This window comes from Hakea prostrata, chromosome 1, assembly GCF_041222555.1.
Source record: "Hakea prostrata isolate BN-2017 chromosome 1, UWA_Hpros_2, whole genome shotgun sequence".
Taxonomy (NCBI): domain Eukaryota; kingdom Viridiplantae; phylum Streptophyta; class Magnoliopsida; order Proteales; family Proteaceae; genus Hakea; species Hakea prostrata.
In genome coordinates, this window is record NC_142600.1 from 42,002,126 (window position 1) to 42,025,960 (window position 23,835).

The 23,835-nt window shown below is 40.8% G+C and overlaps 2 protein-coding genes across 2 annotated transcripts; both read right to left on the bottom strand.

The window, feature by feature from the left end:
• Window positions 1–6,096: 6,096 nt before the first annotated feature.
• Window positions 6,097–6,750, bottom strand: LOC149028981 (uncharacterized). The gene has a single exon (XM_089138309.1). The coding sequence runs from the start codon at window positions 6,748–6,750 to the stop codon at window positions 6,097–6,099; it is 654 nt and encodes a 217-aa protein (XP_088994435.1).
• An 11,387-nt stretch (window positions 6,751–18,137) lies between these two features.
• On the bottom strand, window positions 18,138–19,801 carry LOC149028982 (F-box/FBD/LRR-repeat protein At1g13570-like). Its single transcript, XM_089138414.1, has 3 exons — window positions 18,899–19,801; window positions 18,627–18,794; window positions 18,138–18,536 (listed from the first exon to the last, which is right to left on the bottom strand). The coding sequence occupies exons 1-3, from the start codon at window positions 19,799–19,801 to the stop codon at window positions 18,138–18,140; spliced, it is 1,470 nt and encodes a 489-aa protein (XP_088994540.1).
• Between the last annotated feature and the right edge of the window lie 4,034 nt (window positions 19,802–23,835).

Sequence of the window (23,835 nt, forward strand, 5' to 3'; positions counted from 1 at the left end):
ATTTCATAATATATGAATTCAATCATTTCATAAGTATCTAGTTAACTAAAACACTTGGGACAATCCACATGATGGTTGAAAAATCATTCGTATTCTCATCAAGGTTCTATATAAGAACAAGATCTAAATGATTTCTTTTACAACGAACCATTTTATGTTTCAATTTAGAATGTTATAGTTATCATGCCCAATATAGTTATCGGTTGTATCATTAAATTTGGAATGACAAATATTTCTATTGAAGACATATCATTAGATGTTGAATGATATAAAAATAACAATAACATCATTGAAACATATCAACAATTTTTATATTCCTTGTTTGGAATAATAAGGTAATCAAGCTTCATACAGAGGTTGCTACATCATTAATGTAAAATGATTTCACAAAAACTTTTATACTCCACTCCACAATCTTACCAAATTGTATCTGAAATATGTAAATTATCATGAATGTTAACTATGGCTAGATAAAATTTGAACAATTCAAAATAACATAAAATTAGATTAAGACTTACCTATATGGTCTTTAACCCCATTTCCCCTACAATTTTGAATGCTCGATTTATATTTTAATCCATTTGTAAGGACATTTGCCACGTTTGCTTTTGATCACACATCATCTAAGGTGATCACTTATTATTCTATTAGATATAATTCATCATGATGCGGATCAATTATGCTTCTGGATCCGACTGAGCCTCCTCTCATATCTGGGACAATGAGTCCTGCAAGAAAGGTTAGATGCGGGCCGGCTTGTGTGCCGGGCAGCCGCCTCCGATGACATAGTCAGATGACGAATAGAGTGAGGTCTCTTGCAAAAGCTACACAAGATTATACTCAAAGTGTATTGGATGCTTACCGAAGGGGTATGCCATTGCTTTTATATTGTAAGTGTTACCTTCTATATATTTGGTAAGTTAGCCCGACAAGAGCCGTTGCCTATCCGGAGATCTCGCCTTTCTGTTATTGGCTCTAGCACAGTCGGTAGCGGAGTTGACTATCCTTATTGGGAGAGACCGCCTTATTTGGGATGTGCGTCTCATCCGTCACGGTCGGTCACGTCCCGACTATATGTGAAGCCCCACTCGGGTTATACCCGATTAACCATAAAGGTTCCGTATCATAAGCCCCCTATCCCGATCATTGTGTGCAAAGTTCGGGATAGTAATGAGGTCGAACCATCTGACGTCTGAACTGATGATTATTTGGGAAGTACCCCGATCCTTGAAAGGAGTATCGTTTGCTCTTGCTGTTGTATCACGTTATCCGGGAAGTATTTAAAACATTAACTCAAGATGCATTAAATGCCTGTCGTGAAGTGACCGGCCGTTTTTTCCTTTTGTAACGGCTCCCCTCGAGTTCCTCGCCCAGTCTGCAAACGACACGTCAAGCAGCTACGAGTAGGCTCATTATGAGCGTTTTCGGGGAGTCAAACCGTCTTCCTTTCGTAACCGTCGATCATCAATAGGTGTAACTATTCGATCAAAGGGTGTAACGCCTCATTCGGTTAGTATAAATAGGGATTCTCTTCTCCGTTTCCTTCCCACTGCTTGCTTCGCTCTCGACTAAGAATTGATCCCGACTAACTTCAAAGTCTCTTAAGCCCTCCTCGTCTTCAAGGAGTAAGTTTTCTTCCTCATTATGGCCCCGAGGAAATATAAGGCCCCGAAGAGACCAAAAGTGAGCTTGAGGGGGTTTAGGCATCAGCCTAAGGTTCCCATTCCCGTATACCGGGAGAAACGTCGTCGGGCCGAGGGATACGCTAGTGAAGGTGATAGTGATCAAACCCGGAAATTCAACCTTACCGAGGATCGTCTAAAGGACCTTCACGAACAAACCTCAGAAGAGGAGCGATCTGGCTCCTCTAGCAGTTCTACTGAAGACGACGATCCTTGGCTTGTTAGGGAAATTCTTGAGATGTTCCGTAGGGACAAAGAACAACGTGAAGCTCAAACCCCGACCATTCCAGCTGTTCAGGACGAAGTAGAGCCCGAAATAGAAGCCATTCCCAGTGTTGAGTCCCGAGAAGGTCCTAATCGGGATTCAGACTTGAATCCGGCCGCTGTTTCTGAGTCCGCCACCCCTTCCGTTGAAAGCGTTTTGAGACCCGAGTCTACTGCCACATCCCGGGACCCTCCGGCTTCAACTTCTCAAGCTTTTCCGCAAACAGATATTCCATCTACCTCCCGATCGTCAAGATCGAAAGCTCCTCCTCGCCCACCTTTTCAATGCCCAAGCGGTTTTCGGGGGCCTATTCCCCGTAAGCCCGATCGTAAAAAACTGGACTCTGCCGCTCTAGCGCTGGCCGAGTCTGAGCCTTTGAGTCCTTGGCATGTTAATTTTGTCCAAAACTCCTCGGGACCAGAGTTCTACCTCTGTTCCCTTTTTCCTGAAGATTTAGAAAGATTTAAACTTAGCTTTGGTATACCCGAGGGATACCAGATCATTCTCCCGACGGATAGTCAGAGAGTGAACAGTCCTCCAAAGGGATTTTATCCCTTGTACTACGATGCCTTCATCGGGGGGCTGCGTCTTCCTTTGCACTATCTTTTTGTTGATGTGCTTGACCACTACGGGCTTAGCCCGTCTAACTTGAGCCCGAACAGTTGGCGGATCATGATCGGGTTCGTTGGCTTCTATAAAGCCTTGGGAGTTTTCCCGACTTTTGGCCTGTTCCATCATTATTACTCCCTTCATCCTCACAGCCAACGTGGTTGGTTTTTTCTATCCAAGAGAATTTCCCCTTCTCAAGGGAATTTCATTTTGAAAGACTCCCTCCCGTCCACCACCAAGAAGTGGCGGGAATTTTATCTTTTCTTCAAGCCACCTTCTCCCGAGCCCTTCCGTACTCAATTCCAGGAAGTACCCAAGGGGAAGATTGATCGTCTAAATATCCCGGTCGACCTATATCCCGAGGAGGAGAAATATGTTGACATCATTAACATGGTTGACGATGATGAACTCGCAGTCCATGGGTATTCCATGGAGTATGAGTTAGTGCTTTGGCTATGGGGTTTCTCCCCGAGTAAGAGGTTTTTATTGCTTTATTCTCGTCCATGTTGTGCTGACCTGGTATATCTTCTTTGTTTTCCAGTGAGCCACAATATTTCTGAGGATGACCTACTGGCGATGGCGCTCGGGAACATGGACGAGGCAAGAAGAAGGAAACCTGTGCCTTCCAGCAAACCATCTGCTTCGGGAGTGCTGAAAACAAAAACTCCAGCCCAAGTTCCCGTGTCTGCAAGGATAGTTCCCCCTTCAGGCCGACCATCTTCTGAGGCAATAACGATCAGGACTGATAAGAGTCCAAAGAAGAAAGCTCCTTCCTCAGGAGCTGAGAAACGTAAGGCGGACGGCCTTCCTCGCCTTCCAAAAAGGGTTCGTATCGACGAACCTGGCTCGGAGATCTCACCCTCCTCTTCAGCTGGCGATCTCGGCCTTAACACCGTTTTTGGTGATTCCAGGTACGCCGAACAGTGGTTGAATGAGGCCACAAATGATGCTGACCAAATGTATCTACGTAATCTCCCAAATAGGGAGTTTTTCAATGAAGGATTCAGGTGCTTTTCTTAATTCATCTGTCTTTTCCTCCTGCCTCCTTATTTTCATTTATGTCTTAATCGGGGAGCATTTCTTTTTCAGATATGTTGCTGATGCAGTGCACATATTTTCCGAGTCTCTTCGTATGGCTCGGGATCAAGCTAAGCAGTTAGCGCTGGCCGAACAGCTCCACGGGGAGTCGAACGTTCGGCCCGTCTCTGCTATAACCGAGAAGGGAGAGGCAGAGAAGAAACTGAAAGAGGCCGAAGAAAAAGCGGCCAAGTTGAAGAAGGAAAGGGATGTCCTTTCCAAAAGCAAAAGTAAATATAAAGGGAAAGTCAATGACCTAGAAGAGAGAGCCGGGAAGGTTACTGAAGACTTGAGGGCGTCTGAGGCCCTCTTGGTGGCAGAGAAGAATGAAAATGCCCAACTGAGAGACAAGTTAAAAGAGTTGGAGTCCTTGGGACCTGAAGCCTCTAGACGGGGTGTGTTGGAGGAATACTTCCAGACTCAAGAATTTAAAAATCTCACTTTGGCCATTGCTACTCCCGCCTTCAAAAGAGGTATGAGCATTGCTTTTAAAAAGGCTCTGGAGCAGACGGATCTTCCTCGTCCCTTAGAGTTGGAGAAGCTCTTGGATCCTCAGATTTACGATGAGCTCAATTGCCCTTGACTTGAAGGTCTCCCCGAACTTGAATTCTTCCCTTTTCCTGATGCGATGGATTATATTGAACCTCTTCCCCAACCTTCTCTCGAGGAAGAAGTAGGAGAGGAGGGTGGAGAAGACGAAGAAGCAACAACTCGGGAAGAGGTTAGTGAGCTGCAAGATGATAATCCGGAGAGAACTCTTGAGGAAGAAGAGGGTCAAGGTTCCCCTGCTGATACTGCAGGTATGCAGGAGTTTCTTGAAGGCGTGGTTGAACCAGCTACTGGAGAGGATCTTCCCGGAAGTCCTTCTGTAAAGATTGACTGAAGACTGTTGAGACTTGGTTTCTTTTGATTTTCTCTTTTTGTCCCGACCTTAAATACTGTAATCTTTTTATGAATGAATCAAGTATTCTGCCTTTATTTTTCGTTGCATCCTCATTAAAGTCGAGAATAATCGAAAGGTCAAACGGGAAAAGCCCGAATGAGTTGTAAAAAGATCGTAGTTCCTAAAACAAGAGTAATCAATCAAACGGGAGAGACCCGAATGTGGTGTATCTTTTAAGAAAAGATGTAAGTCTTTCAAAAAGGCGTAATTACTCGAACGGGAGTCATCCGAGTGGGTAGTATCTTTTAAGAAAAGATGTAAGTCCTTCAAAAAGGCGTAATTACTCAAACGGGAGTGATCCGAGTGAGTTGTATCTTTTAAGAAAAGATGTAAATCCTTCAAAAAACGAGAGTGATCTGAGTGAGTTGTCTCTTTTAAGAAAAGATGTAAGTCCTTCAAAAAAGGCGTAATTATTCAAACGGGAGTGACCCAAGTGAGTTGTATCTTTTAAAAAGATGTATGTCCTTCAAAAAAGGCGTAATTATTCTAACGGGAGTGACCCGAGTGAGTTGTATCTTTTAAAAAGATGTAAGTCCTTCAAAAAGGCGTAAATAATCAAACGGGAGTGATCCGAATGAGTTGTATCTTTTAAAAAGATGTAAGTCCTTCAAAAAGGGCAAATGTAAACGGGATGGACTCGAATTTATTGTATCTTTTCTCAAAAAGATAAGGCCTTGTAAGAGGCGTAAGTATAAACGGGACAGACCCGATACTTATAAGGGCTATTGGTAGAACTTTCTTAAATTGGTGGAATTCCAAGAACGATCGATTGGTTTTCCACTCTCCACATCTTTCAGTTGGTATGATCCCGGCCTTGTTTCTTTTTCTACCAGGTAAGGTCCTTCCCATGTTGGAGTTAACTTTCCTTGATTTCTCGGATCTGAAGCCCCAGTACGTCTCAAAACCAGATCTCCCGATCGATACCTTCGGTCTTTGACCCTAGAGTTGTAATGTTGTGCTGCTCTTTTTTGATAAAACAGATTCTTTTGTTGTGCTCTTGTTCGGACTTCTTGCAAAAGATCTAAGTTTTCCCTTAGGCCTTGGTCATTCTGGCATTCATCAAAAATGTCATATCGTAATGATCCAGCTAACACTTCTACGGGAGCTAAGGCTTCAGTTCCATAGGCTAAGCAAAAATGAGTTTCTCCTGTTGGGGTTCGTACCGTAGTTCTGTATGACCAGAGAACACTCGGGAGCTCCTCGACCCACATTGCCCGATTATCTTCCAATCTTTTCTTGATCCCATCAAGAAGTGTCCTGTTGGTGACTTCTACTTGCCCATTGCTCTGAGGGTAGGCAACTGAGGCAAACCGATGTTCTATATGATATCGCATACAGAAGGACTTGAATCCTGCGCCTTCAAATTGTTTTCCATTATCTGTCACCAGGATCCGAGGTATCCCGAACCGATATATTATCTTTTCTTCAAAAAAAATTTCCATCTGTTTTTCTGTGATGGAGGATAATGGTTCAGCTTCGACCCATTTTGTGAAGTAATCTATCGCAACCACCATATATTCTCAATTCTTGGGAGCCTTCGGTAGTTTCCCGACCAGGTCCATTCCCCACATCGCAAATGGCGTTGGGTTTGAAACTGACATCATGGGAACTGCTGGTAACTTTGGGACATTAGCATGTTTCTGGCATCGTTCGCATTTGCGGACATACTCAATTGCGTCCTTTTGTACCGTAGGCCAGAAGATGCCCGAACGTAATACCTTTTGTGCCAACGCCTTTCCACCCATATGTGCGCCACAGATGCCCTCGTGGATCTCAGCTAAGGCGTAGCTTGCCCTGGATGGCCCGACACATCTCAAGAGAGGATTTGTGAACGACCTTCTATACAGCTGATCCCCGACAATAGTGAACCGAGCTGCTTGATTCCGGACACTTTTTGCTTCCTTCGGATCAGTCGGGAGAACATCATCCCGAATATACGTAATCAAAGGTGTTGTCCAGTCTGGTTCCTTATTGATTTCAAGGGTTTCTTCCTCCCGGATGCTCGGGCTGCTTAGTTCTTCAATGTAAACTGCCGAGTCCAAGTTTTTGTAGTTTGCCAGGGACAATCGGGTGAGTTCGTCTGCTTTTTCATTCTCTTTTCTGGGTATCTGTCGGTAGGTTATCCGATCGAAGAAGGCCTGGAACCGTCCAACCTTGACCAAGTACTTAGCCATTCTTTCATCCTTTGCTTCATATTCTCCCTTGATTTGGTTGACAACCAGTTGGGAATCACTTCTTACTTCTAATTCCCGAACTCTGAGGGCTTGGGCCACTCGTAAGCCTGCTATGACAGCTTTGTATTCCGCTTCATTATTTGAAGCCTGGAAACTGAACCTTATAGCATAGCTAATGGTGAAGTTCTTGGGACTACTGAGGGTCAGGCCTGCTCCCGATCTTGAAATATTGCTCGAACCATCAACGTGCAGAATCCATAAGTCGGATACTCCAGCTGATGGTATTTGATCGTTCCTCTGCGGTAGAGTGCTTTCGACAACAAAGTCGGCCAGTACCTGAGTTTTTATGGCCGTCCTTGGTCTAAACTTGATTTGGTACTCACTAAGCTCTACTGACCACCCGACCATCCTTCCTGCCACATCAGGCCTTTGAAGTATTTTCTTTAGTGGAAAATTAGTCGGGACTACTATCGGATGTGCTTGAAAGTAGGGCCTCAGTTTTCGTGATGCCACCAGAAGCGCCAATGCCTGTTTATCCACGTTCGGGTACCGTGTCTCAGCATCTATGAGCACATGGCTCACATAATAGACCGGGTTCTGAATTGTGTCTCCTCTGACCAGCACTACACTGACCGCCGTTGGTGATATTGCAAGGTAAACCGCAAGAGTTTCCCCGATTAGGGGCCGTGCCAAGACAGGCGTTGTCCCGAGATATGTTATAAGTTGATCAAATGCCCGTTGGCATTCCTGTGTCCAAGTGATTGTTCCCGAGCTTGATGTAGTTTTTAAAGCTTTGAAGAACGTATTGCACTTTTCTTCTGCTCGGGATATGAACCGGTTTAAAGCGGCTACCCTCCCGGTTAAACATTGGATTTCTTTTATAGTAACGGGTGGTGCCATCTTGATCAGTGCTTTGATCTTTTCTGGGTTAGCCTCAATTCCTCTTCGAGAAACCATGAACCCGAGGAACTTTCCCGAGGAAACCCCAAAAGCACATTTTTCAGGGTTCAGGCGCATTTGGTACGTTCTAAGCACATCGAACGTCTCTTCCAAGTCAGTCAAATGCCTTGCCCGAACCAAACTCTTCACGAGCATGTCGTCAACGTAAACCTCCATGTTCCGCCCGATCTGCCGTTGGAAAATTTTATTGACAGCTCTCTGATAAGTCGCCCCTGCATTTTTCAACCCGAAAGGCATCACTCGATAATAATAACTTTCCCGATCGGTCATAAATGAAGTGTGTTTTTCATCCTCCCGACGCATCAGAATCTGGTTATATCCCGAGTACGCATCCATGAAACTAAGGACTTCGTGGCCAACAGTGGCATCGATCAGAAGATCAATCCTCGGGAGGGGGTAACAATCTTTTGGGCAGGCTTTGTTCAAATCCGTGTAGTCGGTACACATTCTCCATTTCCCGTTTGCCTTCTTAACCATAACTACATTGGCCAGCCAGGTTGGGCATTCAATTGGTTCTATGAAACCCAACTTTTCCAATTTCTCCACCTCGACCCTGATTGCTTCATGTTTTTCTATCGCAAAATTCCTTCGTCTTTGGATGACCGGGGTAGCACCCTTCTGTATCCAGAGTTTGTGCTTTGCTACCCGCCTGTCTATCCCGGGCATGTCATTTGCCGACCATGCAAAGATATCTGCATTATCACACAAGAACCGAGTAAGCTCCTTCTTGAAATCTTCTGGTTGCTCCGAGCCAATAAACGTCCCTCAGTCGGGGAGAGATTGACTCAGCTGTATCCTTTCCAACTTTTCTACAGGCTCTGCTCGCTGCATGCTTTCCTCGTCTTGATCGTCCCGAACCTCGACATTCATGGCAGTTCCCAAATTTTCTGGCTTACGTTTTTCCTTCAAGTGATTCGTGTAGCACTGGCGGGAAGCCGATTGGTCTGAACAACATTCCCCGACTTCAGCTTCGGTCGGGAACTTTAACTTCATATGCCTAGGAGATATGACTGCTTCAAGCGCATTTAGTGTCGGTCGTCCCAAAATAACATTGTATGCCGACAGCTCCTTCACGACCATGAAATTTACCCGAATCAGGGTATCTCAGGGTGACTTCCCGACTTTGAGATCCAAATGGATCCTTCCTTCTGCCACCGTGGAAGACCCTGCGAAACCATACAGTGGTGTTGACGAAGGGGTCAGCAGATCATCGGCCAATTTCAATCTTTTGAAAGCGTCGTACGAGATTAGGTCAACTGATGACCTTGTGTCCACCAAAACTCGGTGAACTTCCCGATTGGCTATTTTGACTTTTATGATGATCGCATCATCATGTGGTGATATAACACCATCCAGGTCCGCATCCGTAAAAGTTATTGGTTCGGGGCATGTTGGATTCTGTCTTTTTTTAGGCAAGTGTATTGCCCCCACGAACCGGGCCTTTTGTTTCGCCTTCCTGATTGATTCCACCGTCGGACCTCCCATGATTACGTACACGGGCGTTTCTTCCCGATTCGCCTTTTCCTTCCCCTTGTTTGCCCTTTTGACAGCTTCTTTCGGACTAGGGGATCGACCTCTCTTTTTCGACTCGGGTGAGTGTGTTCGGGTCTTTCCCGTCTGCTTTACATACTGACCCAGCTTACCTTGTTGGATTAGTTTCTCTATTTCAAACTTCAGACTCCGACACCCATCTGTGTGGTGGCTGTAATCTTGGTGGAATCGACAGTATTTTGTCATATCCCGATCCTCTGGTGGTGCGCGTATCTTTCCAGGCCACTTTAACGAATTTTTATCCTGAATGTTCATCAAGATTTTTGATGGCTTTGTGTTTAGAGGAGTATAGCTCATTCACTCTTGGTCACGCTTCCATTTACTTTTTAATCTCTGATTCTTGTCACCCGAGGAGGCTTTGTCTACGTCCCGCTCTGACCTTCTGTCCCGATCTGCTTTTACTCGGGTGCTTATCACTTCATAGACACTGGCTTGCTTCTAACACTTGCGTAGCAGCGTCCCGTACGTTTTTGGCTTGTCCGTTAACAGGACTTCCAGAAGTCTTTGGTGTGTGATGCCACTCCAAAGCGCATTGTACGCAACTTGATCATCAAGCTCCTCGATCTCGATGGCAACCTCGTCGAATCTTTTCAGATAATCCTGAATAGACTCATTCCTTCCTTGTCGTATGCCAGAGAGACTATCGGACGTCTTTTTACTCCCGATCGCGCTGCGAAATCAGGCTATGAATTTTTGGGCCAACTCTCGGAAATTATTAATTGATGCAGGTCGTAGGCTGCTGAACCATTTAATGGCTGGTCCCTTGAGTGACGCCGGGAACGTTCTGCAGAGCAATTCATCCTCCCGACCTTATACGGTCATTACTGACTTGAAGTAACTGATATGCTCCTTGGGATTTGTCTTCCCTTCAAAAGGGGTGAAGGTTGGCATGATAAAATTTCTGGGGAGAGGCATGTTCATGATCTCGTCCGAGAACGGCTCCCGATCCACCACATCAAGATCTTCATCACGATCCCGATCCTCCAACTTTCGTTCGACCTCTGCTACTCGCCTTCATAGCCGATTCTGCCTTGCGCCGTCCTCATCAGATTCGACATGCTCCCCCCTCGAACGAGGAATTGTTGCCTCCTTTCTATGGGATGGTGCCCGAGATGTCGAAATCCTCGACTTTGAAGGCCGGGGTTGGCTTTCCCCCTCTTCTTCTTTATCCACGATCTCCTCGATCTCTTCCCGACGATTCCTTTGGGGCAAGGATCCTGTCTTAGGCGGTAACGAGATGCGTTCTAAGGCACTGATCCTTGTCCCATTGGGCGTGGTTTGGCGCTTGCTACAATCGGGATAAGTTTCCCTTTGTTCCCGGGTATTTTTTACTCTTGGGATGCGCCTTGGATGTCGGGCTCCTCGTACTGTCCTAAAGGCTCTCATCAGCCTTCCCGACTGGGTATTACGCCTCGGTCCTTGTTCGACCCCGATTTGATGCACCAAACCGCGTAGTACCCCCTGCATCTCGAGCATGCCTTTTCGTATCTCGTCCATATCTGCTATAATGGCCTGGTCCCGAGGACCTTGCGAAGTTCCTTCGGCATTTGGATCTTCCAGAACCAGATTGTCCTGAAGTCCCTCTTGCTCTTCGTGGGTTGATGGGTCAACCATTTCTTCGGGAATTACTCGATCATCCCCGGTACTTTCTTGTCGGGAACGTCCGTTGGTTCGTCGCACCATGGCTTCCAAGCTTTGTCGTTCCCACAGACGGCGCCAAACTGATGCGGATCAATTATGCTTCTGAATCCGACTGAGCCTCCTCTCGTATCTGGGACAATGAGTCCTGCAAGAAAGGTTAGATGCGGGCCGGCTTGTGTGCCGGGCAGCCGCCTCCGATGACAAAGTAAGATGACGAATAGAGTGAGGTCTCGTGCAAAAGCTACACAAGAGTATACTCAAAGTGTATTGGATGCTTACAGAAGGGGTATGCCATTGCTTTTATATTGTAAGTGTTACCTTCTATATATTTGGTAAGTTAGCCCGACAAGAGCCGTTGCCTATCCGGAGCTCGCCTTTCTGTTATTGGCTCCAGCACAGTCGGTAGCGGAGTTGACTATCCTTATTGGGAGAGACCGCCTTATTTGGGATGTGTCTCATCCGTCGCGGTCGGTCATGTCCCGACTATATGTGAAGCCCCACTCGGGTTATACCCGATTAACCATTCTGCTTTAGCTTAATTTGTCTCCTCTTATTATAAAAGAGTGAATTATTGACTATCATTGTTGTTGCTTGATTATCACATAACAAATTGGATCAAATCTTTTATCGACTCTCTGCATTATCTCTTCTTGAGGCTAGAAATTATAATTTTGATTCCATAAAGGAAAGAACTCAAAGCAATACAAGTCTATCTCTTGAATTTCATTTCAACATTCACTTTGTCTAGTGTAAGAATAATCACTAGTAGATTTGTTATTTCTATACCTAAGCAATAAGATGTATCAAAATTACCTTCCATAATTGAAGGAAATCTAGTATAGAGAAGACCATAGTTTAAAGTACCCTTGAGGTATCTGATTAGCCTTGTGAAGGCAAGCTAATGCTCTCTATTAGGATTACTAGTGAATCAACACAACATGCCTACATTATAAGCTATGTCTGGCTTAATGCAATTTATTGCATACAAGAGACTACTGATCAGTTTAGAATGATTAACTGATTCATAGCTTTACATTTGTGTATGAACATTTCCATAATCATATGGTGTCTTAGTCGAATACTTAGCCAAAATATATTCACTGTATCCTCATCGAGAAAAATAGTTTTTCTCTTTTACCTAGTGAAACTAGTTTTGTACCAAAAATGATGTTTACAACACATTTTTTGGGTCAAATTCTTTTATTAAGGTTTCTTTAATATTACTCACTATAGAGTAATCATAACCAAGAATCAATATGTCATCTACAAACAAGAAAATAATTGCAACTTTATTTGACACAAATATTTATAGTAAAGACACTTATTTGAGTTATTGGTCTAAAAACCAAATCTCTTCAATATTTTTGTCAAAATTTATTGCCATATTTGTTTAAGATCATAAAAAAAAACTACCTTATTTTGTAGTTTTTATGTTCAAAATCTTTCATGACATACCCTTTAGGTTTGATCATGTAGATTTTATGTATGAATCATTTGATATGAAACAAAAACTTAGACACGTGTCTTTTTTTTATTTGCAAGACTAGGAATCAATAACACAAAATTCATGAGACCGAATCAATACCATATTAGTTTGCTAAATAACAAATTTAGACACTTTCATCCAATTTTGGTTTGCTCTTCCTTGCATTGGTTTTAGATGCAATGAAGCTCTCCAATTTGGTTAGGTTAATTTGGACGTATATATCTCCATTCAGGTGTTCTCTCTCTTCTTTTTTTTTAAACAAAAAATGCTAAAAAAAAGTTCTTGACAAAAGAGAGTAAGTGGCAATTCCTTTCTGGTTTCGTAGTGAAGCCATCAATTTGTTCACTTTAGTCGAATCATTTCTTTTGTACTTTCTGGTTTCGTAGTGGCAATTCCTTTCTGGTTCATCAACCATGCCTCCTCCATTCTATGGTTACACAAACAAGTTATGTTTCTTATTTCAAATTTTATGGCTTTAGGGTTCAATTTGAGGTTTTTCAGTAAGTGTTACCCCCCTCTACCAAAAAAAAAAAAAAGTAAGTGTTACCCCTCTAATATGCCATGCATATATAACACAAAAAGGGTCTTTGATCAACTAACAAACTCAGCCACTTAAGAGGAAACCATATTCCAAATTTCATAAACATATTTTTTAAATATCAATAGAAAAATTAATATAAAAGAAACCAAAGACAAATACACCTAAAAGAAGAGAGAGCACAACCAAATTGTGCACTGGGGTGTGCCTTGACCGTGTGGCATGAATTAGCGCTCGAATTTGTTATCATATGCTTTTGACGTGGGGGTTCAATCCTCTGCGGCGCACAGAGGAGCGGCCAACCAGTGGCCGCTTTGGATGTGTGCCGCATGTCAAAAACCCAAATCTCATCCGTTGGCGGGTTTTCACTTACTCAAGTGATAAACCCTTTACAAACAAAGTGGCTTGGATGAATGAACCTTAAACCAAACCAGATTCTCATTAAAAAAAAAAAAATCAAAATGACCTCTGCATTGTCTTCAACCACAACACTTCTGCAAGTCTTGCCGCCGGTACTGAACTCAGGGCAGCACTCTTTGTAACATCCTTGTTAGTGGAAGAAACCGCAAGAACTCCAAGCGCTCTTGCACAGCTTCAACTTCATCCTCTTCCTCCTCCACTTCTTCTTCTTCCTCTCCCATCTCGACTAATCCTGTTTCAGGTCCTGCTGCCGGTACTGGACTCAGGGCGGCACTCTACGTAACATCCCTGTTGGTGAAGAAACCTGCTAGAACTCCAAGCGCTTGTGCACAGCTTCAACTTCCTCCTCTTCCTCCTCTTCCTCCACTTCTTCTTCTTCCTCTCAAGAACCCATCTCGACTAACCCTGTTTCAGGTCTTTCCGCCGGTACTGGACTCAGGGCGGCACTCTCCATAACATCGCTGTTGGTGGAGGAACCTGCTAGAACTCCAAGCGCTCCCGCACAGCTTCAACTTCGTCCTCTTCCTCCTCCACTTCTTCTTCTTCCTCTCAAGAACCATCTCGACTAACCCCGTTTCTATTTCTCTCCATCGCACGGCTGACCATCAAGACTCGAGATAGAAGACAATGTAACGTTATTTTGATTTTTTTTTTAATGAGAACCCGGTTGGTTTAAGGTTCATTCATCCGAACCACTTTCTTGTGAAGTATTTAACACTTGAGTAAGTGAATACTTGCCAAAGGTTGTGATTTGGGTTTTTGACACGCGGTGCACATCCTGAGTGGCCGCTCCTCTGTGCGTGGCATATGATTTGAACCCTTGACGTGGACCATCACAATTAACATCAACAGAAGAGGATACCTGTTTCCACGTGATCAATCTCTATGCGCTTTTTTTTTTTTTTTTTTTTTTTGGGTAAACCAATCTCTATGCGCTTGTGATTAGAGATATAGTAGGTCACAATTAAGATTAGGGTAATTTTCATCTGGACCCCCTGAGGTTTAGTCCATGTCATTTTTAGTCCAAAAAGATGGAAACTTTGCATCTGCCTCCCCTGTAGTATTCAATAAGATCAATTAAGGACAATTTGTGATTTTTATGACCAAAATGCCCTTACATCTATTTTATAGTAAGATTTGCATATTTTCTTCACAATTAAATCCAATGGTGAAACGTGGATCATTCCAATCGGATGAACATAAATGCATCTGAAAAAATATACATTTTTAACTTTCCAATTCTCTCTCGTCTGCTTCGTCTCCATCCTCGGCGTCGCCGCCATCTCTCCCTTTCTTCCTCTTCAACTCCAGCGGCGGCGACTGTTCAATCGGTTAGAACACCGTTTTTCCTCATCAATATTTTTTTTTTGTGGTAAAAAAAAAAAAAGAGTCGTCTTCCCGTATTGGCCCAGCCGTTTTTGACTGCTATCTCTTGCAGACAGAAACTAACAAGATCAACAAGAAATTTGGAAATCTTATTGGAGTAACGGCACATCTTGAAGATGGATCCAGACGGAAGTTTTTCGCATTTTTTCATAAGAGCATTTCTCGCCTCTAATTTTTTTTATTTCCTTGAGGAACCTCTGATCCGAACACCATGTGCCACCGCCTGCTTCAAACAGAGGACCCATTAACCTAAGAGTAAGTTGCAGGTTCTTAAGGCCACGCTTGAAAGGTTTTTTACTATCCTTCACCAAAGGTAGCAAATCTATCAACTCTTTGCCACTGGAGAATCAAAACTTGGAGCGGAGAATCAGAACTTGGAGAGAGATTGATTTGGAATCACAGAAACAGAGAAGAATCTCATAATAGAAAACCAAAAAGATTGGAAGAGAAAGAGAGATCGATTCTTTCAATGTTTACCCTCTCTCTCTCTCACTCAAGACTGCCGTTGTGGTTGCAGGGTCACACAGGCACACAGCACAGCCTCACCTCGGGGAGAGGAGCCTTTTTGCTACTCTTCCAAACGACACCGCAGACCAAAGAATAGAGCAAGGTTGTGACCGGTAGTGTAGCAGTAAGCATCCATGAGTAAAGACTTAATTCAATTGTCGCTGTCGCCGGAATTGAAGAGGAAAAAAGACAAAGATTGTGGCAACTCCGGACTGAAGATGGAGACGATGAAGGAGATGAGTAAGAATTAGGGATTTAGAAATGTATATTTTTTGAGATGGATTTATGTTCATCCGATTAGAATGATCCACCTGTCTAAAATCTAACGGCCAACTAGAGGTAATGGAAGAGTGTCAGTACAAGAGCGGATCCAATAAACGCCTCCACTCTTTTGATTTTGGATTTAATTGTGAAAAAAATATGCAAATCTTACGGTAGAATAGATGTGGGGGGTATTTTGGTCATAAAAATCACAAATTGTCTTTAAATTGATCTTATTGAATACCTAGGGGTGGTAGATGCAAAGTGCCCATTTTTTTGGACTAAAAATGACGAGGACCAAAACTCAGGGGTCCAGATGAAAATTACCCTTAAGATTATATATAACAAATTTCCCATTATGCCATAGCAGATATTCTGGCTCCTTATTATTAAGAACGAAAAGGGACCTCTAATAAGGCTCTAAAAGGGAATTGGGAAGCTGAGTAGACATCAACTAGCCATGGAAATTGGGAAAGTTCCCAAGCTTTTCCACTAGTCAAAGAAATTTAATTAAAGGATCCTTGTCCTTTCCTCAGCCACCTGGAAAATCAACCTCCCTTGTTCAGCTTCTTATCTTTCTAAAGGAAAATCAAAGAGCTTTGTTCCGCTTCGGTGGGCTTTAGGGGAAGCAGGGAGGATATTTGATTTAGTGCTTTTTTTTTGGGGGTAATTTTCATCCGTACCACTGAGGTTTGGTTTATGTCATTTTTAGTCTAAAAAAACTGAGACTTTGCATCTGCTTGTACTATAGAAAAAGTCAATTTAAGGACAAATTATCACTTATATGACGAATTTATCCTTATTTTCTTTTTTAATTTAATTTTTTTTTAATTTTACATTTAGAGGGGTTAAAGTTTATAAATTTACAAAATCAAACCATTCTTCATTGCCGATTCCTAAATCCCTATTGAAGATTAACAAACGAAAAAAATTAGGATTGCAGACCACGTGGGTTTCAGATCTTGGTTTCAGATCTGAACAAGGAACCTTCATTTCTTCTTCACCTCAGAGAGTAGATCGATCGGAATTGAGATATTACTGAGAAACCGAATTCTTATTCACATTTGATTGAGATGAAGACTGGGAGCATCAGAAACAGATCCATCTTGGAGAAACGAATACAAACTACGGAGACAGAAATCGAGATGGAATCCAATCTAAGTGGATCAAAGAGATGAGATTTTGTGGCAGCATAACTGAGAAAGTGCAAAGCAGAAGAAGAAAAAGAAGCAGAAGCAGCTGGAATTCCTCTGTTTTCTTGCTACCGTTTTTTCTTTTTGCTGCTCCTAATCGATTTGAGCGATCGGAGGAGTCTCTACGGGCTCTGGTGGAGGAGGTGAAATGACTTTCTCACTTTTATACTTCCTCTGTTCCTTGCTGTCTTTGAAGGCTAAAAACTCCAGATTCTCTCATTCTTAATCATTCCTCTTCTTCTCCAATATTAAAAGTGGAGAGCCAGGCAAAGAGAAAATTATTCCATCTTTAAAATCTGAAATCACAAAGAACAGAGAAGAGAAAAGCAGAAAAGAGAAGAAAAAAAAAAGAAGACGAAAGAAGATCCATGGAGAGAGTTTATGACTTATTATTCTGCGAGTGGAATTCTTGTTAACGAAAAGGGTTTTCTGAAAATTAGAACCAACAAAGTTCAGGATGATCTTTAGTCCCTTGAAATGTGAGAATAAAGAATTTTAAATTTAAAAAAAGAGTAAATTTGTCATAGAAGTGATAATTTGTCCTTGAATTGATTTTTTCTATACTATAGGGGAGGCAGATGCAAAGTCTCAGTTTTTTTGGACTAAAAATGACAAAGACCAAACCTCAGGGGGTCCAGATGAAAATTACCCTTTTTTTTTTGGGCAGCCAGTGATCAATTTACGTTGCAGGTTTCTGTAACTCAGATAGCCAAACTAGATTTCTTGAAGCCAATGACTTGCTACAGGCAACGCTCAGTCGAACACTTAAGATCTTTCGATATAATGGTTTCTGGAGACGTGAAAGCATGAGAAATTGAATTTCATCCGAACGAAAATCTAAAAGAAAGTCTTTAAGATTGTTGGTGTTAGGATTTAAGCACAAAGTTCTTAAAGCATTATACCTTGAGTATTTAATTTAGAATACTCAAACCGTTGTTTCCAACTAGTATTTATAGAATAACACTAGGTTCTACGACTAATTGAAATCTCTGTAAGGCCCATTACCCTCTTGGATCGTAACTAATCCAATGACTTATATTAGAGCATAAGTTGGATATAATTCAAATACCTCAACCATAGTCAATGCAGGGTTGGTAGAGTGGTAAGATCCATAATTCTCAATGGAGAGGTTATGGGTTCGACTATTGTGAATGAAAAAACTCTTCCCTAAGGATGTAATCGAGGTGTGCGCAAGTTGGCCCGGATGAACCTTAAAAAAAAAAAAAAAAAAAACCTCAACTATTAGAGGCCAATCCATTCCACGGAATCTCTGCTCATTCTGCTCTGCTTTAATGCCTTTGACAAATCTACGTTAGAGGATCCTTGTTAGAATATAATCTAACTAGCTAGCCTTGGATATGAGTACATATCGCCCACCAACATAGCTTGTGGGAAGAAAAAGGAAAAAGGAAAAGAAAAAATGAAAGGGCATCTCCAAGTAGATTTAATTCTTCAGGAGCTCATCAGCATAATATTTTGTATGTGCAGGACATAGAGAGCTTTCACCTTCCCAGTTTTGCTCACATAATATTATCTCTGCTTTGTCTGATGCCTTTGGCAACCTGGACAATCTGTCTTCAAGAAGCTTCACTTGAGAATACATCTCACCGGCGGCGTTGCTCTGTTCTCCCAAGTTAGAATCAGGTGGAAAAACAAAAATCAAAGACTCAAGTATAACTGCTTTCTCCAAAAAGAATTTCACCATTCTCATCTCAGCTTCATTCCCATGGAAATTTGTTATCTTAATTGCTCGAAGATTGTAAAATTCACAGCAAGAAGGATCTTCTAATGGTTCCCATAATTCTGATTCTGTTGAAATATCACCTGGAGTACTACTTCCAAGCTAGCATTGCATAGATATCAAAATATCAACAGATGGAATAAAAAACTGTAAGAACATAGCCATGATATTACACAAATTTTAATGGGATACCTGTATGAAAAGTTTCTCCAAGCAAGGGCTTATTGACTGCTTAAAGAAACTGTAGAGATAGCCAAGATAATCCGTATTCAAGAAACCAATCAGAAGCTGCAACTCAATCAGATTGGGGAAAGTAATTGGCAGATCATCATGGTTGGACTCCTCCCTCAAAGATATATACTAGGGAAAATGAGAAATTATGTGTTAAGAAACTGAAAATTGGATGCTAAATAGATGATCATAATTAGAATTGGAAGTAAAAGAGTTTATAAATTTCTACATACCCTTAGAGGCCCAGTGCACATAGTAAGAATCTGGAGGTGAGACAGAGATGACATGAGGTTAATGTAATCATGTTCAGGCTGTGTGTGTTCAAAACCATCTGAACATAGGAAGGCATCCACCAAACCAGAGATATTTTCAAATGAGTAGCTATACAAAAGTTCACCATAAAAATGGAAAGATTCGAGATTTGAAGCATCAATCTCTAACTCATAAGTGTTCCAGCAATGCAACACTTTTAAGCTCTTGAGTTGCAAGTCTGATCCAACAACCCTGATTGAATGGAGCTTGAAGCATTCAATCAGAGCCAAGATTTTAAGATGAGGGCAACTTGAGATTAGACTTTCGAGTTTTTCGTCAGTGATGGAGACTTGTTTGAGTTTGAGGGTTTCAAGTGAATTTAATCCAGAAAAATGTTGAGGGGGATTAAACTCACAGAAGCTCAAATTCAAATGTACAAGAGAGGTGCAAGTGAAGAGAAATTCAGGTATTCTGATGAAGAATCTGATAGTTCCTTGAATGAAATCTAGATGGAGCTCTTTAATTCCCTTCAATGTTGTGAATTCAATCCAGTTCTCAACACTGGCCTGATGTTGATCATGTAGATGGAAAGAAGTCCTGAAGAAATCAATCTTCTTCCCATTGTGAAGGTGGATAAATTGATTAACAATGTCAACGAATTGTTTAGATGTTTGAGCAATCGTAAATTCTTCATCAAAGTTTAGCTCGATTGCATTGACCCAGGAATGCTTCCAGAGGTCTCTCCATCTTCTTGACAGAACACCAGTTCTTACAGCAGATCTTACTGGAAGCAGAGAGAGTATATAATGGAGAATTCCATCTGGAAGATCTGCAAGTTTATCTCTTGTTTCCATCATGGACCTCCTATCATTCTGTACTCCCATTTTTCTGGTAAACACAAGAAAAAAAATCACTGTGAGGCTTGATTTGGTTTTCCTTCCAGTTTATTTATAGCTCTCTATCAATCATTAATAACGAATTTTTGGACTTGCTGCATTATGTGCTTTATTTTACTTTGTCTCATGAGAAATCACTACGAAACCAGGGCGTTGCTTCCCTATTTCTTATTACTTTTTTAGATGAAACAACCCGGAAATTATAAACTCCAAAGAAAATCTAAAAAGAAGTTGCTTCCAGAGAAGATAAATTGAAAATCAAAGCTTTTCTTCATAATTTGTTTATCTGCTCAGGTCCACGTAACGAGGAGTTATTATTTTTTGAGTTACCGAAGGATAAGACATTTTCAATGAAATCACAGGGAAACACTTGGAACCCAAGTCTTCGTTGCAAAATGAACAGCACACGCCATGCCTACACCACCACGGTTCCTTTCCGCTGGGATTCACACATGGATTTTCCGGGTAGGAGGAACGATCATGAAAACTTCTACCGGCAATCAATGAAATAATGGAATTTGGGAAGGTAGTTTTTACAAAATATAAAAATAATAGAGGTTATCATAAATAAATAAATAAATAAATAAATAAATAAATAATTAAAATTTTTATAGCAGGATTATTAGCAGAATTTTCTCTTACTTTTCCGGTAGCTAGGTCTTACAAAATATACAAAATGATAGAGGTTATCATTAACAAAAAGAAAAAGAAAAAAATTAGATTTATTTGATTGACTGACTTTCAACAACATAGCAGGAATATTAGCAGAATTTTCCATAATTGGTTGGGTTTAAATATATAAAAGCACCTCATCTCGCTTAACTCACAGGATCTGTGAATTTAAAGATTCAATTTTATCATGGTCTGCTCAACGGTTTGAATTCTTTTCGGACCAGGGGTAAATCTTTTTCTTATGTCTAAATAATAGGTAAAAAAATATTTCAAGAATGTAATCAAGATGTACATAAGTATTTCTATATATAAAAAAAATTATTAATATATTTATTTATGGATGTCCATTATCCCCAAAGAAATCGTATCAAAATATGTAACTTTCAAATAAAGATTTCAACCATCTCAGTTTGCGATTTTGATGATTCGCATTCCCATATTAACCGAAGATCTTAGCAATCCATCATTTTATATCAAGATCATATTATTGTGGGTAAAAATCATATATTATATTTATTTGTAGACTCTGATATTTCTATATCAGAGAATATGCTAGTTCCATTATAAATATATAATGAATAACTCAATAAAAGGGTTGAACTCATCTTGTCTTAATTTTCTTCTTTGTATTTAATATATCTTCTTTATTTTATAACACGTTATCAGCATGACTCCGTTCAAAGTATTGCGCTTTGAAAAGAAAAATGACAGACTATATATCATTATGTTTTTTCTTTCGAGATGAAAAGGATGATCGACCTCCCCATGCATTTTTGTAAACAGTGGAGTTTGCCTTGTCCATCTTGTAATGTAAGGATATCGTGATTAATGTATGTGATTTATTGAATATAAGAGTCAAACAAATTAAAAGATATTAGGTTGCCTTAACAATTGTGGTTGACAATGCAAGGTTGGTTCAATGGTAAAGACCCATACTTCTCAGTGGAGAGGTCTTGGGTTTGATCCTTGCAGACGGCATTACATTTCTAGTATAAAAAAAACACCAGTACCAAAAAAAAAAAAAAAAATTGTGGTTTGTCATTAACTAATCTCAATATGATGTTTTTTATTTATTGTATATAGTGATTATCAGTTTTGCACCACAAATATTGTTGGATGCACTTGAAATTGTAACATTTGAAATTGTAAATGAATACAGTTCTACACATGTACATGAAATTGCAAGATTTGAAATTGTAAATAAGTACAGTTTTGCATTTTTAAAATTAGTTCTCAATTGAAATTATGTGGATAAAATATTATTGATGAGGACTTATTGGAAAGAAAAACATTTTTCAATTTTTCATGCTTCAAATGTGTTATTACCATAACAATATCATGAAAAAAAGATTCTTTGAATTAATCTTACGTCTCATCATGACTAAGCAAAATAATGAATTATTAAAGAAAAATTATGAAACTCATCCATTTCTTGAAGTAAATGCAGTAATTCATGATAAACTTGAAAGAAGTTAAATTTATAATTGTGGTTATGAATGTAGACAAGGACGAGGCAAAAGACAGAATAATTATCATTTTTGTGATGAAAATAAATAAGAGAATAATAAGGATTCTCAATATAACTCTTCAAGGAGTAAAGATAATGTTTATTATCAATGTAGTATGAAAGCCATTAGACATGTATCTGCCATCCTCCACAATATTTCGTTAAGCTTTGTCAAGCCTTAATTAAATGTATGAAAATAATGTGGAGATAAATTGGACTTTCCAAAATAATGATACTAGAGCAACTTTTGGCTATAAAGATTTTAACGGCCTCACAAATATTACACATCTAGATGTTGCAAACTCCTTTGAAGATTAAAATTGCTTATGTTATTGGAGTTCAAATAAAAATAAAATTAGCAAATTGCACTATCACCCCAAAATGGAGGCCTTAAAGCACTGACACCCCCACTTTATGTTTAAAAAGCACAAAGACCCCAAAATTGAATTTTCTTTGGATATATTTATCAAATTTATCATTAAAAACAGTTAAATTACTGTTTATTTTCAAAAATATCCCTATAATAAACTGTGTTCAAATGGTTTTCAGTGATAAATTGGACAAATTTAAGGCACAAGCTTATCCAGATCTTGAAACTCTCCAAAAAGATATTTTGCAACCTTTTAAGAAGTCGCTTCGACTTCTCTGACAACCTCTGTCTTCGAAACCTTGAGCTTTGGCGGAGTACTCTTCATAGCAAGACTTGCCATAAAGACTAGGGCGCTAATGTTATAGTCATTATGGATCCAACCAATGAGCCAAATCAGACCATCTGGACCAGGAGGAAGGTTCAAATTTGGCCTAAGCTGATTCATTTGGCACTTCTTGGACTAGGTACTTCTCGGAAGAAATTCCAGCAGAGAAGCTGTATTGACCATGTGGTGACACACAATTGTCCCCATGCGACTTCCTTGCAAGGGTGGCGCATAAGAAATTCAGTGTCTACTTTATCCAGACGTCAATCACAACATTTAATTCCGCATTGAATGTGCTAAGAATCATTAAATGTTCGTCACTGACAAGGAAACTTCTCACTCGTCCCAAGCTTGCCTCCAGCATTACATCTGCACCTTTTTGTTCCCTCAACTACGGGCTGGTGTCACGCCAATATCAATCTGAGGCTGACCACTTAACTCATCAACAAGATCTTCCATCAACGTAAAGATCGTACGGTTTGACTTGTTGCATAAGTCTTTTCAAGAAGTCATCTCCACCCTCCATTCAAGCATCAAAGGATCGAAGGGTTGTTAGGTCTCCTTATCCACCAGAGGTATGGACCAGCTGCATATATAACCAACACTATGCATGAGTAACAGTAAGACGGGAATACTCTTGCCATTATTCTCCTGCATTAACTCCTGAAGAACATTCTCTTCTTCATTCCCTTGGGCATTTATACCTTATGGGGGATCTCTGGTTTTACTACTTGAACTAACTTAATCATTGGAGGTGGCTTCTTGTCCCTAGAGGCGGTCCACTCTCACCGTTGTTTTGGTCTCAAGAACCAAACTTGGATCAGGAGCGAACCAAGGAGTCCAAAGCACATTTTCACCACAACAAGGATAATCCTGGAAAGGAGAACCTAACATTTCACAAAAAAGGTGGGGGGGGGGGGGGAAGAAATAACCTAGCAAGTTATGCCCACGTAGCAATGGAAGAAACTGAAGGCTCCATAGAAGATAATTTGAGGCAGTGAGGTTTAAAGGAAGGAACGGCTAGATATTCAGAGTGACGACACTACAGTAGATGTAGTTGCCTCCAGTGCCATTTCTTGAGTTACTAAAATTAATGTCATTTCTTGAGTTATTCAATTCATTGATCAACATTAAAGACATCTCAGTCA